Consider the following 18,255-nt stretch of genomic DNA (forward strand, 5'->3'; position numbering starts at 1 on the left):
GTTGCTAGAGTGGATTGTTCAGTTATGAACGACAGGTAGGTTGAGTCTTGGTGTCACCATCTGCCCAGAGCCTTTTATACACCGGGGTTGTTGTTGGGGAAACCACAGGCACCTCTCCACTGTTACACCTCTCCACTGTGCTTCACAGACATCACGAGTTCCATGATTTATTGGATACTCAAGGCTTCATACCTGAGATGAATGTGCTCCTACATTAGCATCCAATGGTGAAAATGTGGAATCCTTTCATTTTTCAAGACTCTAGATTGTTCTTCATTTAGAGCAGAGAATGTATCACATGATTTTGTCAGATGATATGTCATTAAATAGTTTTCTCCATTTTACAGTTGTTTATTAGTATCAACTACTCCACAGAAAGGTCTTTGTGCTTGCTTTCATGTTTTTGTTATTGTTGTTGTTACGTTTCATGAGCTTATTTCTAGGAGAACATTTCTGAATTCTTGTTCATGAAGAAGACGTTGTTTATTGCTTACAGCATCAGTAATGGTGCAAGTTGTCACCTTATATTAATTTATCTAGATCTATTCCTAAGCACATTGTTGTCCTGAATGTTGTTTTAAAACCATTGGAACATAAAACACCATTTTATTTGTGCAAATCCAAAAAAAAAAAATTGTACAAGATCCAAGTTTTTCTTTGTGAGCCTATGCAAAGGTATTGTAGGTATAACTGTAAAACTCATTCTTGTTGAGTCAGTCATCCAAAATCTACTTTGATGAACCTTAATTTTAAAAATTATTTTATTATTTTTATGTATACAGGTTTTTGCTCCATATATGCCTGTGTGCTATGAGGATTAGTGCCTGACAATGTCAGATGTGAGTTATGGATCTCTTAAACCTGGAGTTATAGATGGTTGTGAACTGCTGTGTGTGTGCTGGGAATTGTACCTGGGTACTCCAGTAAGAGCATCCATAACTCTTAGTCACTGAGCGCTGTTTCTAACTCTAACTTTATATATATATATATTTTTTTCACAAAGCCATTTAAAATATCAAGCTATGTATTAAAATAATTTAATTAAAAATATGCAAAATTAAGGAAAAGAATGGATGCCACCAATATATTTGCATTAGGAAAACAGAATCTTAGTTCCCTTAGAACCTGAAATGCATAAAGGGGTTAGAAACCAACAATAAAGAGCTTGTATTCTTCATGAGATATTTGAAGTAGAAACTATTAATTGCTAAATTTCTCTCTTTTATTTTTGACCAAATACCTAACAGAACAACTTAATGAAGGGAACTCATTGTGTTGAGGATGTGTTTTTTCCTAACTTTTATTCTGTGTACAATTGTGTGGTTTTGTGAATGTCTGTCACTATGCGAATTTGCCTGCAGGGTTTGGAAGGGAACATAGGACCCCATGGAACTGGAGGTACAGGTAGTTGAGAGCTGCCCAATGTGGGTGGTGGGAACTAACTATTAACTGCTCCATACGGTTGTGGTAATAAACATGGCTCCCACCAGTACCTCCACCATGAAGCTAGACACTCAGGAAGCTAAGGAATGTGGTGAATCCAGCCAGAAAAGCCATGACTTAAATCCTAGCAATATCACTTAACAAATTAAAGACTCATAGGGTTAGAAAAAGAGAGATATACAGTAAAGATAAATTTAGACAAAAACCTCTAAAACCTCTAGACAGTTTACAGTGTGTTTAAAAATAAGTGTAGGTTTGGGAGAGAAAAGAAAAAGGAAAAAGTCCTGAGAGAGAGAAAGAGAGAGAGAGAGAGAGAGAGAGAGAGAGAGAGAGAGAGAGAGAGAGAGAGAGAGAGTAGATGGGTGTGGTGGCACACACCTTTTATTCCCAGCACCTGAAAGGTAGAGGCAGGTGGACCTCTGTGAGCTCAAGGCTAGCCTGGTCTACAGAGTGAGCCAAAGATACACAGAGAAACCCTGTCTCAAAAAAGCCAAGAATTAAAAATAAAAATAAAAGAAATAGATTTAAAATAAAGCCACATAAAAATGGAAAACACACAGAGAATCTGGATACTATATTTTATTGTGTTGTCTCTGAATTATTTGATGACTTAGGAAGGAGAAACAGCTGCTAAAAAGACATTTGATTATATGTGCTGCTGGACTAATCCAACATATATATTTCAAAAAATTCAAAAGATATTTTGCTTTGGAGAAGAGGTTTTGCTTTTGTTTCCACAGGAAATGAGAGGCTGTAGATTCATTCTGGGTTAAGAAAAATCAGGTTTGATCAAGGAAGAGGAACCCCCCCAAAAAAAATTTCCAGAAGACATAACATTTCAGAGGACCTCTGTTGGAGTTTTCTCTGAGTTCTACATCCAGAACAGCCTCAAGACTGCTGGCTGAGATTATTATGTCTCACAGAACATTCCAGTCTGGACTTGAACATAATCCTAAATTTTCATTAGGTTTCCATACAATTATTACTGCCCCCCAATCAGGAGGAAATAGACTAGAAACTTATGCCTACATTCTCAAAAAAAAAAAAAATGAAATGAGGATGTTTGTCTTTGTTTAGAGTGTTGGTTACAAGTTTTTATGGATAAAGGTCAGGAAAAAAGTTAAACAACGGAGATTATATTCAGAATATAAAATGGGGGAAAGTGCTGTGGGACAATGGTCTTGTAACTTGTAAAGATTTGTCACTTGTATTGGTTTAATAAAATGCTGATTGGCCAGTAGTCAGGCAGGAAGTATAGGCAGGGTGACCAGAATAGGAGAATTCTGGGAAGAGGAAAGACTCAGTCTGCAGTTGTCACTCAGACACAGAGGAAGCAAGTGAGACAGAGGAATGTCTCACTGAAAAAGGTACCAAACAAACCACAGACAAGAATTATGGGTTAATGTAAGATGTAAGTGTTAGTTAATAAGAAAGCCTGAATAATAGGCCAACCAGTTTATAATGTAGGTCTCTTTGTGTATCTTTGGGACTCAACAGCTGTGGGACTGTGAGCAACAGACCTCTGTGCACAAAACTATGCTCCAGATTCTGTGCCAGATGAATCCACTCTAGACAACCTCTGTGGAAACCTCTCTAGATCTATACATCAAAGGCAAGGCATGCCATGAACAAAAAGGGTACACCAAAGTATTTTTGTGAAATCTTGAATTAGGTGTATAAATAAAACAGACACACAATATCATCAAATGTATACATCAAATGGATACATTTCATTGTGTGTTACAGTAAAATTCTGTTCTGGTTTTGTAAGCATATAAAGGACGCTTACATCAATGAAATCTAATTCACCCATCATCTGAACCCAAAAAGTTTTCATTGTGATTAACCATAATTTATTCAATTAGTGTTAATTATTGAATTCATATTATATTGTTTATTATATCACATAAGGATTAAAATTTTAGGGAATTTATTAATATTTTTATTGTGAGCCCACTATCTTCACAGGATTAGATTGCGTATCTTTGAAAGAAAGGATTTTCAGAAAGTTACTGCTAAAAGGCCTTGAGATAAAAGAGAAAATAAACACTACATATATTAGTTTTAATATTTCTCATTGAATTATATATGTGTATGCACAAACATGCACATATACTTATACACTGCAAACTTTTGTGTACCATTATTTATTTTATTAAAAACTCTTTCATGCATGCATAACAGTATATTAAACTGTGGAGCTTCACAAACATAACCTAAGGATTTAATAAGTGTCAATATTCTGCCATATGCTTTCCATATACATGTATAAATTTTTAAAATCAATGCTTTTCATGGCAGAATTTTTATGAGTGTTTTATTACAGAAGTTTCATATATATGTATAGTCATAATTCCATTTTTACACAAATCTTGGCATCCTATACAATTTAATTCATGTTCAACTTTCTTCAAATGCTTCAAAAACATATTTTTGTAGGGCTTTTATATTGGATAGGACTCATTGCATTTAGATATATCTTTATATTCTTTATAGAGTTGTAATAGATGCTTATTCCCTGATGAACCATTGGCTACTGATGGATCCTAGAGGAATGATGGCTATTGTCTCCCTTTCTGTATTTAATATTGAGTCCACCAAGTTCAGGCAGATAGTTCCTAAAGCCTTGTGACATAGATAAACTTCATTAAAATCAAATTGACAATGAGAGAGAGAGAGAGAGAGAGAGAGAGAGAGAGAGAGAGAGAGGTGAGAAAGGGCCTTGTAGGAAAGAGAGGTGGTGCAGAAGTTGGAGGGAAATGAGACAAGGTAGGGACTACCTGACCCAAAATAATTGTTTCCAGCTCCATTCATTTCTCTGCAAATTTTATTTCTCTTGGCATCTGAATAATATGCTACTGGGTGAACACACCAAATGTTTGATGTCCGTGTATCAGTGGATAGATAGACATCTAGATTTCTTTCCCTATTTCCTGGCTATTGTGAATAGACTGGCAATCGGCATGGATAAGCAGGTTTATTTGTGGTTGGATATAGAATCTTTAGGGTATATCTGTTTCATATGGTAGATCTACTTTAAAGTTTTAGGAGCCTCTAGACATGCTAATTCCCATACTTGCGGCATCAGTTTGCAACCCACCGACAGTGAATGTGTGCTTCTTTCCCCCACCTGTCTCAGCATCTGTTGTTATTTATCTGTTAATATTAGTCATTCTTACTGAGATAAGATGCAATCTGAAATTGGTATTTGTATTTTTCTAATGGCTAGGGTTTTTGAACATTTAAAAACATTTATTTATTTTATGTATTTTTGCATGTGTGTGTGTGTGCATGGTGTGTGTATGTATGTGTCTGACTGAATGTATGTGGACCACGTGCTTACAAGACAGCAGAAGTCATAGCTAGAAGATGGTATAGGGGCTGCCAGATCTGTGATTTTAGGCAGTTGTAAGTCATCATGTCATTGTTTAGACCTCAGCCTGAGTCCATTCCAAGATCAGCAAGAATTCTTAAGTACTGAGCCACTTTCTCAGCCATAGATGTTGAGCATTTTGAAAAATATTTCTGACCATTTGTATTTATTCTTTTGAGAACTCTCTGTTTAGTTCCACACAACAATTTTTTATTATGTTATCAGCGAGATAACCAAGACCCAGAAAGAAATATGCTCTTTTACACATGTCGATTCTAACTTGGTGGGGTCCATTGAATCCTGGCCTTCAGCTGCCCTTCCCTGTCTAGAGCCTTCTAATTGAAGTTACTAAAAGCTGTGCCTTGCCTAGGGGATCAGAGAATGGGATTTTCACCTGTTGGCCATTGACTGCAGGGTATTTAAGCCTCCATGGTGCTATTAAAAAAGAGCTTTTGTAGCAGCAATTAGAGTTCCGTGTGTTGGTCTGTCTCTGCGTGTGTTTCCTCAACCTCCACCCCCTTGCCTGAAGCTCGCGAACTTGATTCTAGAGCATAGAGCACAGACGGGGGACTGGGGGTGCGGAGCGTGGCACTAACTTTTGGGTATTTTTTTTTTTTTAACATGTGCTTAAATAGGAGTAACCATAGAAGTCATTCAGCAGTTTGGCAATGTGACCTTTGTGTAAAAACAGTAATGATTTGTTCTTTAGTGCCTTGAATTTCCAGTTCTGAGTACTTCATCAGGTTGTATGGAACTAGGTAAAGAGTGGGCCTTGAGTCAATACAAAAGTGGGTGGTTACCACTATAAAAGTTATACCACTGTGGTGCTCCAGGGCATATCCTCTGGCAGATTTTTTTTTTTTTTTTTTTTTTTTTTTTAGCTCTCAGGAGCCATACCTGAATGAGTGTTTTAAAGGCTTTTCATTTCATATAGCCTAAAGTCTCTTCTGGTGTTGTGAAGCCTAGTCCATAGAAGGGAAGCTTCTAGGGTAGCTGCGTATTCTGATTTTAAGAATCTTGCCACTGTTTCAGCTTGCATCAGAAACAGACAGCAATGATAGAATTAGTCAGAAAGAGGCATGCAAATGCAAAGCAGTTATGAGTGCCATGCCACCATTTGGCTTGTCTGACTTGGCAGTCACCTGGAGATGCAAGAGGAATTTCATGGAGACAAAGGAGAGTTCCTCACACGTGGGAACTGTATAGCATTCTTAAGAAGATAGAATGATAAGTAATAAATGTCTGATCAATCATTTTAATATATGAGACATTCTTTACTGGTGCCATTCACATGCAGATTTTGTGTAGAGAAGGTGAAATGCATTGTGGATTTGACTAAAACTGAGTGGTCTTGTTTCTGGCTGCCCAGTACTATTTCTTCCCTTTCCTAAGCATTTTCCAGGAAGAAATTCTTAGAACATCTTTGCCTCTGGGTTATGTGTTTCTCTTCAACCAATGAGAGACGATCATAAAAAATTTAACTGCAGAAGAGGCCAAACACATATTATAGTTGCTGCAAAAGTCTAGAGGATTCATGACTTTTAGAAGTTGTAAGGTTTTACGGCATCTTTGGGATATTTTCCTAAAACCACTCACCAAGGAAAGATATATACCAACAAAAGCAAATCATGATTAATCCTGATTCCTGCAAATTATTGATTGTAAAGTATAGTGAAAGTATGAAGTGGAGTGGATATTTTCAAACATTTTTCTATAGCCTTTCTAATGGCTATAGTTTCATCTTAATGTTCAGTTTGTAGGGTGCAGCTTACTGATTAAACATAGTAGGATAATATGATGATAAACATTCCATTTTCTAAGGTTAGTGTACATAAATAATGTATGAATTGATGAATTAATTTTTATGTTGAGTTACATAATTGGCAAGTTTGGTTAATACAATTTTCTTTTTCTTTTTATCCATGGTTTATTTTACTTTTGATAATCAACTTGATCTTTATGAAGTTCTTATGAGTTGCTCCAGATATTATGTTTTTTTAAAATATTTATTTATTTATTTAGTATGTATAGAATATTCTGTGTTATGCCTGTAGGCCAGAAGAGGGCACCAAATCCCATTATAGATGGTTGTGAGCCACCATGTGGTTGCTGGGAATTGAACTCAGGACCTTTGGAAGAGCAGACAATGCTCTTAACCTCTTCTAAGCCCTCCAGATATTATGTTAAGAGCTACATATACCCCCTTTGGAAGACTGTTTATTGAAATTGCTTAGGTCTTTATTATTTCTTATATTTATTCACCTTTTAGCATGGTTTTGCAGAGTTTCCTAACCAGAAGACGAACTTTCTCCCACTGCTTATGTCTGTATTGGTTTTAGACATGTTCACTCAGTGAAAGCAGTCATAATATGTCTTGTCTCTGAAGATCAAGTTCCCAAAATGTAAATTCCCCAAAAATACTATTCAGAAAAATTAAAATTACAAATTCTGGCTTCCTAACAGTTGAAATGTTAATGTCCATTCCCACTGGTTTCCAGTAGGGAATATAAGAAGTAAATAAAATCCAATGCTGGATCAGAAAGTAGCTACATGACAAAACAAGAACTAGAGTTTAGTTACATGCCATTTGTGAGCATTAGTATTCCTTCAAGTCAATAAAATTGTTGGAAGTTTTAAGGAATTATAGCCATGGTTTTGTGAAACCACTGCAGAAGTATTCTGATTCACAAAGCATTATTTCATGGTAGGATATGAATCTCACATGAGTATTGCGGGCATTACTAGTATTATTTCAGTTAGTTTTGTACATGAATATGAATGTATGTAAAATGCTATTCCATATACCTAATCAACATATAAGTATGGTAGAATGGGTAAAGTGTTTTAGGAAGATTCTTTGTGGTTTAGACTACAGAACTGGAAAATTTCTTAAAGAGCAATGCTATACAGAAAATGAATATGAAAATGTTTTATGATCTTAGCCATGTCTTAATTGAAAAATGTGTGAATAAATAAGTAATAAATATACAGCTATTCATCACACTGCAAGACTTCAAATAAAATGAAATCTCCTGAGTGCTGGCCAGTTTTCATGATGTACCTCTGTGCAACTGCACATGGTTTAGTCCTGTGATACTCTCTTCTGTAGGTTAATTTGTTTTATTTTTGTTCTTTTATATTCTCTTTTAGGTTTCTTTTCCCACCCTATATTTTCAGCAGCAGTTTTCTTGCAATTTTTTAATGTCACATACGTTACCTTCAGTATATTCCAAATTGGAGTTCAAAGTCATGCACAGACTTTCATACAGTTTTCATGTTGCTAATGCATTTTGCACTATCAGTCCCCTAACATTATCACAACCTTAAAGAGCTGAGAGCAAGTGAAACTGTTGATAATTTCTCAACAAATAAATATATGTCTCTATTTGAGACATACAAAATTGCTATTTCATTTACTTAGGAAACTTCAAGTGCAGTTATGGTGGCATCCAACCATGTTTATTAATAATTCCATGGAAAGTCTCAAGCTATATGTACAGTCCCTCAGCTGGCCAAAGTTATGAGGCTCAGTGAACACCGTTGACACCCACAAGAATATGTGGTCATATAGGTCATATAGTCATATTGCTTCCTGAGCTCTAACTGTTTTATCAGTCATATCCCTTTGATCACCAGCATATCAAGAGTTATTCCTGGAATATAGGTATTCATTTTAATTTTATTATATAAAGTGACACACAAAGTATCCTATAATAGTTTTCCTTTTTTCATTTCTTCTTTTAATTTGGAGATTAGTATAATTATATCATATATCTCTTTTTTTAAAATCTCCTTCCAAACTTTCCCACATAGGTCTCTTGTTCTCTTTCATTAATTGTTGTTAGATGCATATGTATTACATGCATAATTCATATATGCATTTCTGAATATATTCTGCCCAGTCTGTGCAGCAGTGGTATTTTGCTTAACAAATAAAGTTTGCTTGAAGATCAGAGGGTAGAGCTAAGCCACTAGAAACCAGGCAGAGATGGCACACAACTTAAATCCAAGGATTTGGGGAGACAGAGGCAGATGGATATCCATTAGTTCAAAGCCACACTGAGCTACACAAAATTTATTCACTATGAAAGAGAAACTAAGTCAGGTGTTGGTAGCTAACACCTTTAATTCCAGTATTTTGGAAGCACATGCCTCTAATTCCAGCACTAGGGAAGTGGAGACAGGAAGAGATATGGCTTCTGGGAAGAGCATAGCAAATGGTGATTTCTTTTGCTCTCAGCATTCCTTAGTTCTGTGTGTAGGGTTGAGAATCCATTTTGACATGTTTTATAACACTTTAGTGGTCTGTTAAGTGAATCCCTTTTCAAAAATGTAAATAATTGTGTTTAAGGATTGAAAAAATAAATTTTTGTTAATTATATTATTTGGACTTTTACTAAAACTCATGAAATTATACATCTTATGGGGTTTGGCATATTTAATGTTTGAAACCTTAGACTATCACTCATTAATGAAGCTGTCACCTAAAATCCAAGTTTATAGTTCTGAAACCCCAGCTCCAAGAATACTATATACCTTTCTCATGTCAATATTTTTCTCTTATGATTTTTCTTGAAAATACCAGCATTTCCTCATCATTCCAAAGTTGTACCTAGCAACCAAAAAATGATGAAAATAAAATGCTATTTTATTTTATTTAAAATTGCATTTTCACGGAAGCTATAAATCAGTTCTTCCAAGAGAGACATTACAGAGCAACATAGGAAAGAATCAGTGAGGTTTTTTTTCCCAACTATGCTCAAGAAAGCAATTTTATTTTATTTCTAACAGACACCACCAATATTTTTATTAGTTTTGAGCTTAGTAGCAGAGCACTGAGATTAACTGTGGCATTTGCCCAATGTAGTTTATTCCTATTCTTCTGCTTTCCCACCCCACTCTCCTGCCTCTGCCCTTTCCCTTTTAGGCCATCAGTCTTCTTTCTGCTCTGATGCACCTTGTATAAGCGTTTCCTTCTTTTTCTTCATTTCTCCCATATTAAAACATTTTTTACTTATAGTTGTGTTCTTTCTAATTTCCTGACCATTACCCTTACCCTATACATAGATGAACACAAATATAGTATATGTACATATATAATACATACTCAATGTAATATATATAAATTCAAGGATTCATAAGAGAAAAAAATGTACAGTATTTGTCTTTCTGAATTTAGTTGTGTCATTTCAATATAATAATTTTCAATTAAGTAGACAATATGATTCTTTCAATGCAATCGTCATACATCCTTAGCATATGTTCATTGCCCTAGGAATACAGGATGAACAAAAGCGAGGTTCAAATTCTATATTTTCAAGTATTAATCAATTTATTTTATTGTCTAGGCCTACTTTTGCAAGAATTCTGATCTGAGTAGATAATTTGGGCAAATTCATCAGGGCCCCAGGGAGAGATAAAGCATAAACATTTTAATAGGTATGCTTCTCATGTGCTTCTAATTCTAAAGCATGAAAATCACATAAAATATTCACAAAGCATGCCCTGGGCTAATTAGTTAATTGGTTTATTTTCCTCTGCCACATCTACGAAAAAATAAAAAAGTTTTACAGCTTGCAGGAACTGTCCTTGGTGCTGAATCATGAATACTTCATTCATGATTGAATCAAGGAATGATGACTTTGTGTTCTTAAAATTGTTGTATGTCTCTCTCATGGTGGATGGACTGCGTAGTATTTGTAGACAGATATTTGAAAGATCCTTGTAATTACACAAGGATATAGTGTTAGAAATATTTCACAAGATAAGAAAATGAGGCACAACAAATATTTTATGGAAATCGACAATGTCTCTACTGACTCATAATTTAATTTTTAAATTAATATAAATTTGACATTAGCACTGACTATACATATCTATCTTTATTATTAATTTACAATAAGTAGCATATTGATATTTGAAAGTTGTGATGTTTGTACAATCATTTGGGGACAAACTCATAATTTTATGATAAAGGTCGTAAAAAACAGAACTTGTTAATTCAAAATGAGTCCTAAACAGGCTCATGTTGAAGTTGAAATTGTACTAAATGTATTTTTTATGTCTGGAAGAAAGTTATTTCTAATAATAAAATAGAAAATAAAATAATAATAACAACAATAATAAAGTTTCTTGTATCTTTCAAAGATCAGCTTTGAACATTGAACGCAAAGCTACTGCTTGATGGAAGTAATGACATGAGATTTTATATGTGACACTCACATGTGTTAGTGGGGTGGCAATTCCCAGAGACTTTCAAAGTTAACAATATTGTGGAAACTCACTTTAAATGCTAATATAAGACACAAGATGTGGTGTTCATGCCTGTGCTGCAGAGGACCATGAAGAATGGGGTGAACAGGAATTCAGGACAAGCACAACATTCAGTTCTCAAAGGTAGTGTACAAGAAACAAACAGTCAAAGCCTGAAGTGTAGGGGTGTAGTAAAATTTACCCAATGTGTTGTGAGATTTTACTCATCAGTTAAAAGTTTAGCTTATGGAATAACATTTTAATATGACCAGTGTGGATCATTGAAGCAATTACAAGTTCATCAAATGCAACTTCCATAGTATAACATATTCTCACAAATGTGTGCTTTGCATTATTCTTCGTGAGGACAATGTTTCTATCACAAAACTACTGTCTCACGGGTGTGCCCATAAGAAAGGTTATAGCCATAATGTTAGAGCATAGGAATAGTATTTTCAATGTAAGAGATTTTATAGGAAATGAATTAAAGTTTGTATCAGGTGAAGGATGTTGAGCACACTTTGTGTAAAATAACAATTTTAACAGTAGTAGCAAAAGAAAAATTAGTTTTCATAAAAGTAGACACTCCAAATGATTATATTCATGAACATGATGTATGTAGCATTTAAACTATTCTTTCTTCCCCTAGTTAGTGAAGGTAGATAACTACTATTTAAAAACAAACTAAGGGAAGTACTAGTCATGGGATCAGGAAACATAAAAGTGCTGTAGTATTTCTAGTTGTCTTTTTCCTCAATAGAATTCATAGGTCAAGTATCATCTGTATCAGCATGGGATACAATATCTATATCCATACCTGTCATAGCCATAGCCAGAGCCCAGGTGCTATAGCCACACCCACAGATACAACCAAAGCCCAGTCTACCATAGCCCATGGCACCGTAGTTATAACGAATGATCTGAAAGTAGAATGTTTGTTAAAACTTTAGGAGAACAGTGCCCTCTGTCTGAACACCTTACCTTTCCAGCACTAATGCCATATCAGAAGAGGGTGGGACAAACAACAGAAGAGCTTCACTCACAATTCACTCTATTTACATGAAGAAAAGCCTTAGATAAAGAATTCTCATAGGCTGGACACATTTTCTTTTCTTTTGGCCACTAGCCCCATGATGAATTGAGTTGTAAGTCATTATATTTATGAATCTGCATCAAACTACATAAGTTATGGAAAATTATTTGATAAAATTTTAAGGGATTTAGAAGGAAAGATAATGAGCTCCTTATGTGAGCACTTGTTGCCTAGACAGATATTCTAATCACACACATTTTATTTTTATGAGATACTAAAAAGTTGAACTTTTCACATTAAATCATCAGATTCTAATAAGTTGTTTTATTATTTGGTTTACTTTTTGTGTTGTTTCATATTTGAAATTAATTTTAAACATTGTTAGGGCTCTTCACAAAAGCTAGAAATAGATATCCTACATAGATGCCCATCGACAGACAGAAGGATGAGGAAGTCATGGTATTTCTATGCAACTGAATTTTATTCAGCAACAAAGAAAATTGAAATCATAACATTTTTGCTGGAACAGGATGGAACTTGACATTTTGACGTTAAGTGACTTTGATTTTTCTTTCTCTCTCTTTTTTTTTATCACACTATATCAGCTTCGTCTACACCAAGCCCAGGTTACTGTTTCAGCATTGCAATCAGGTGCCTAGAGCATTTTCATTCATTTGAGGCACTTGGTTTCTCTAAATTTGTACTTTGTCTCCTGGACCTGGGGTATTGGGATGATCTCCAGCAGCTGCCTTTGACTCTCTTTTTGCCTTTCGAAAATGGTTCTTGGATCAGGAATACAGCAGTACCTAAAGAGATAAAGAGACACCAACAGAGTGTGCTGCATGTATAGCACTATGTGGGGTTAATTTTCCTGTTTCAAAATCATTGCTTACTTTGTTCTGTTTAGTCTGTCAATGACTTGGCTTTCAGTGTTTCAAGTTCTTTAGAGAAAGAGAAGGCTTCCTTGTGTTGAAACACTGGTGACTGATGATATTTGCTAAACACAAAGGGTGCAGAGTTTTCTACTGCTATAACCATTCTACATGGAATGAATTATGCTCCTAAAATTGCCTATAATTATCACATAGAGCCAAAGATTACATACAAATTTTCTGAATTTTGTTCAGAAGATGACAGAATGAAACAGATACCTTACACAGGGGAAAAATCTCTTAGTGAAGGAACACTGCCTCTCCCATAGGACAGACTGGAAATTGGTTCAGCTTCAATATGATCTTTTTAATTGGATTCTTAAAAACACTTGCTATGACACCGGTTGGAAAGATGAAGAGTAAGCAGCAGAGTTTAGCTTGAAAAAAGCAGCACAAAAGAATATAAGTACCTTTGTGAAAATCTGCTGACTCGGGGAAGAAAATCTGTTAGGAAGAAAACATTTTAACATCAGTTGCTGATATAATGAAACAGAATTTCTTTAAGTTGGGAAGTAAATACATTTTCTAACTTGTCTTATTGAAAGTTCCTTAAAATGTATTGAAAGTTCCTTAAAATGGATTAATTATAGGAAATGAATTAAAGTTTGTATCAGGTGAAGGATGTTGAGCACACTTTGTGTAAAATAACAATTTTAACAGTAGTAGCAAAAGAAAAATTAGTTTTCATAAAAGTAGACACTCCAAATGATTATTTTCATGAACATGATGGATGTAGCATTTAAACTATTCTTTCTTCCCCTAGTTAGTGAAGGTAGATAACTATTTAAAAACAAACTAGGGGAAGTACTAGTCATGGGATCAGGAAATATAAAAGTGCTGTAGTAATTCTAGTTGTCTTTTTTGTACATTTTTATATTTTTTATATTTTTATATTTTTAAATACTAGGCGTGCTACAAAACAGGTGTTAATTATATCAGAGGTATCATTAGCATCGTATGTGAGATACTCAGAAACATTGCTCTTCATTGCCGCTTGAGAAAGGAACATTCCTCTCTCCATTTTCATTGGCCAGGTCAAGAACACCACAATAAGACAATAACATGGTGCATTTCTGCACAAAGAAGAAATCAAAAAGAATATGAACACCTTTGAACTCAGCTGAAATACTGTTCTCCAACTGGAGAACTAGGAGGCTATGACACATGTGCCTATGGTGTGTGTTGAGTGCCTTTGCTACAGAAACAGAGAAATGACAAAAGTAAGTAAGGCAGAATAAACTGCTTATGTGTCTCTGAATGTTGTGAGTTCAATCATTCAAACTTGCTGTATTGTTCAAAAGCAACTCTAACATAGCTGACAGAAAGTGGAACTATCACGTGAGATACTGTTTAAGTGGGTTATGAATGAATATCAGTAATGTTTGTAAGTACCAATGGAAAACTGTTTTGCACATGTATAAAGCATGGTTGTCATAGCCTTATCTTTTCAGTGTCACCATGTCTAATATTAATATTAATATGTCATAGCCTCTAAAGAATGACACATGGTTTAGAATCAGCCTGGATCCTTACTGGTGCTAACCAGCCACCGATGGCTTAATTGAAGGTGTTATATAAGAAAAAGAACTTTTTAATATTTGCTTTAAAATAAGTTCAACTTGTGACACATACATTGATATGAGAAATAAAGAATTAGAAAATTCACTGGGAATTTAAATTTTGGACTATGATTCAACTTATAAGTGAAATATAGGTATAAAGAATGGGGAAGCAGTAGCCTGGGGTATTCCCATTGAAGACTGTGTCAATTACTCTATAGAGAATTATAGCATTAGGAAATGAATTTTGAATCAAATTAGCAACTGTATTTCTTATAATCAAGTACTTAGTCATACTTGTTGAATGATGCATTTATCCCTCCCCATGATGTTTTTAAAGAATCATGAAAAAAATACATTGCTATGGAGATCCATCGCACAGTGCAGTGACTGTAGTTTGTAACAATGTATATTTCAAAACAGTCAAAATAATAAATTTTTAGTATTTGAGAGGGTGAATGTGTTGATTAGCTTCAATGAATCATTATAAAATCTATTCATGTATTGTTATATGACATTTCCCTCATATTAAACTATTGATTATCAGATAAGTGTAAGTAAAACGTATAAACACCGTCCATAATCCAAAAACAGAGATAAATGTTGCATTATGTAATCTTATAGTTAAATAAATTTACTTTTTAAGGACTTAAGAACATTTTAGACATATCTCTTTTTCAAGGAGAGTGTTGGCATGTATAGAATAGTGAGTTTGGAAGACTTTGGTTATAAAATCACTGGATACCATAAAAAGTCATCTTGTAAGTTATAATTTTGATATTTAACCATTTAAAAATTCAAATTGACATTTAAAAATATGCATTAATCAATTTTATAAAATTTAAAGATAAGCGCAGTTCTCACTCCTCATTGGGGAAACGTCTCTTTGCAGCAGAAACTACTAAGGAAATTCACAACCAATCAGTATGCTGAGTTGTGGACCCCATCCCAATACACACATCTACAAACACTCCTGAACCTAAGGTTCAGGGGATTATTTTGGGGCTGAGCAGTCAGGAAACAAACCAGTGACCTCCTTACAACATGAACATCACCGTTTTGCACTTCGTCACAGGTAGGTGCAGCCAATCACAAGTGAGGCTGCCCCCAGTAGAATTTATTTCGCATAAACCACAAGGAACCGTACCAGCAAAACTCTCATAAATCTTTTATTTTATAAGGTGTAATCAAGCCTTTATGGCCAAGATTCCTGAACAGTTAGGTCAAAATTTTTACAAATTATATGTATTAAATGCCAGGTTTTGAAAAAATTTTAAAGACCTTTCAAATTGAAGGTCAAATATAAATTCCATAATGAGGTTTTATGATAGTATAGTAACTATGCAAATTGTTCTCAGCTTATTAAGACTCTCAAATTCTTGTGCCAAACTCAGGCAGAAATTCATTACTTTGTAGGTTGTCTGTCATTAGTCATCTAATATTTCCCACTATACCTTTACAGATGAATTCATTTTACCTTAATTACAGAACTGAAGTAACGTCTTTGGCACATACAGCTGCGTGGATGAGTATATGGTTTAGTTTTTGTCCTTAACCAAGCTATATCTCACTGTATCATTTCGAATAGAAAATAAAAATCTAGTTTATACTAGATAATTTCGACACAGTTCAGTGATTTATCTGTCCACTAAATATTTCCTCACTGTCCACCCTCCTGATGTGGACTGTGAGGTGCAGTGGTATGTTAGGGTTTGAGTGGAACACCTTCATCCATCTTATGCTGACCTCTGTTGCAATTAAATGTTTTCCCATGTCACAAACTAGTAACTGGTAATTCTATTACCTGGTCTTTGTTTCTGCTTCTTGTGAGTCTGAATCTAGTTGTTAGAAACAATGTAAGTTTGATTTCCAGGTGGTGTTTTCATGGAGATCCATCTGCTCATTGTGAATCAGCCTGCTTGGGAGGCAAGAGACCACAGTCAACAGGGTTCCCTGAGGAAGCCAGAGTGTGACTTCCTCTACTTTTAGTACATCAGTTTAACATTTAACAAGAAGTTTTTTATTCCTTTAGCTTCAATGATACAAGTCCTCCAAATGAAGCTTTCTTGCTTATCCAACACTCTCTAGTAAGGTTTATATTGAGGAAAATATTTATGGTAGGAATGAATAATATCAGAAAACATTATTCCCATACATCTAATAATCTGGGAATTTTCTAGGTGCTGTATGTGGGCTAATTTGATGACCAGAATTGAGGTACAGATAGGTACTTGGACATTGGGATTATGCTAGACTTCAGCTGAATGTGCTGGTCTATACTTGGTAATCTCAAACTGTGCAGTTTAAACAGGGTGGTTGTCTTGAGTTAAAGGCAATCCTGGGCACACTAGGAGCCTTAGGACCATCAGTGCAACAGACTAAGGGCCTCATTTCAAAACAGGAAGAAAAAAGAGAAAATTGGTTTCTTAAATACAGAGAGCATATTTTTAAAATGTCTAAAGTCCTTACTAAAAGGTGTAAGCTCACTGTACAAGGAATATAAACTTAGAGATAGGCCAACACTAGAAGTTCCCCTAATCTGAGATCATGTATTTAAAAAAAAATCCTAGTTGGTTAGTTAAATTCTACCTGGTTTCATAAAAATGTAGCTTTGTCAGAATTATTATTTTATATAAATAAACACTAATGTTTGTCTTTGTGCCACAATTCAGAAATAAGGTCTTAAAATTTAAAGAAACCAATTCCATGAAAATTAAATTTTATAAGTAAAATGTGATCCAAACATTTCATTTTCAAATTCAGATTAGAAATTGAAACTGGGCAGAAAAACTGGTGCTTCAAAAATAGAGTAAAAAATGAATTATTGAGAAAAATACAAGAAAAATCAAGCATCTCGGGATTTTGTTTGCGATGTTAAACTATTGCCTTGGGACTTCACGAATGTCAGTAATAAAATTTCTCACATATAAAAGAAAAGACTCCCTAAGGGCATGTAAGAGGCTATGAAACATTAGAGAATGCTGCACAGAGGGACTCAAGCTGACCTGTAACACATGAACAAGAGCAAAGCCAAACTTCTGTTGTTGGAAGAGGGTCACAGTTGGGTATCAAAAATGCTAATTTCTACTGTAAGGCCTCGGTACAAAACAATGATTTACAGGCTTGATATAGCTTTTATTTTGATGTTGAGTCCTTGACTCACATTGAAGACTCATGGGTAATTCAGATGTGGTTCAACCACAGAAAATAACTCCAATGCCATATGTAAAATCAACTCAACTAATTATTCAAATTGCTTTGGGAATATGGCCCAATGGCATGAGCCCTTGGTGGATCCCACCCGCACTGAGAGCATATAAAAGGCCCTTTCTACAGGCAGAACTGTACAGACTCAACTCACCTATACTCCTTCTCTACCCAAGAACAACCTCAATAACCAGTACCATGTGTGGCTACTACGGAAATTACTATGGAGGCAGAGGCTATGGCTGTTGTGGCTATGGAGGCCTGGGCAATGGCTATGGAGGCCTGGGCTATGGCTATGGAGGTCTGGGATGTGGCTATGGATCCTGCTATGGCTGTGGCTACCGTGGACTGTGCTGTGGCTATGGCTGTGGCTATGGCTATGGCTCACGCTCTCTCTGTGGCTGTGGCTATGGATATGGTTCTGGTTATGGATCTGGATTTGGCTCTTACTACTGA

General features: G+C 35.1%; 1 protein-coding gene across 1 annotated transcript; it reads left to right on the forward strand.

The window, feature by feature from the left end:
* Positions 1–17,997: 17,997 nt before the first annotated feature.
* Positions 17,998–18,255, forward strand: LOC130870880 (keratin-associated protein 6-1-like). Its single transcript, XM_057763821.1, has one exon. It carries the CDS (start codon positions 17,998–18,000, stop codon positions 18,253–18,255), a length of 258 nt encoding a protein of 85 aa, XP_057619804.1.

Source organism: Chionomys nivalis, chromosome 3 (assembly GCF_950005125.1).
Source record: "Chionomys nivalis chromosome 3, mChiNiv1.1, whole genome shotgun sequence".
NCBI lineage: Eukaryota > Metazoa > Chordata > Mammalia > Rodentia > Cricetidae > Chionomys > Chionomys nivalis.

Bases quoted from the DNA above. Each gene is read 5' to 3' on its own strand.
- LOC130870880 (XM_057763821.1), top strand. From the start codon at position 17,998: ATGTGTGGCTACTACGGAAATTACTATGGAGGCAGAGGCTATGGCTGT.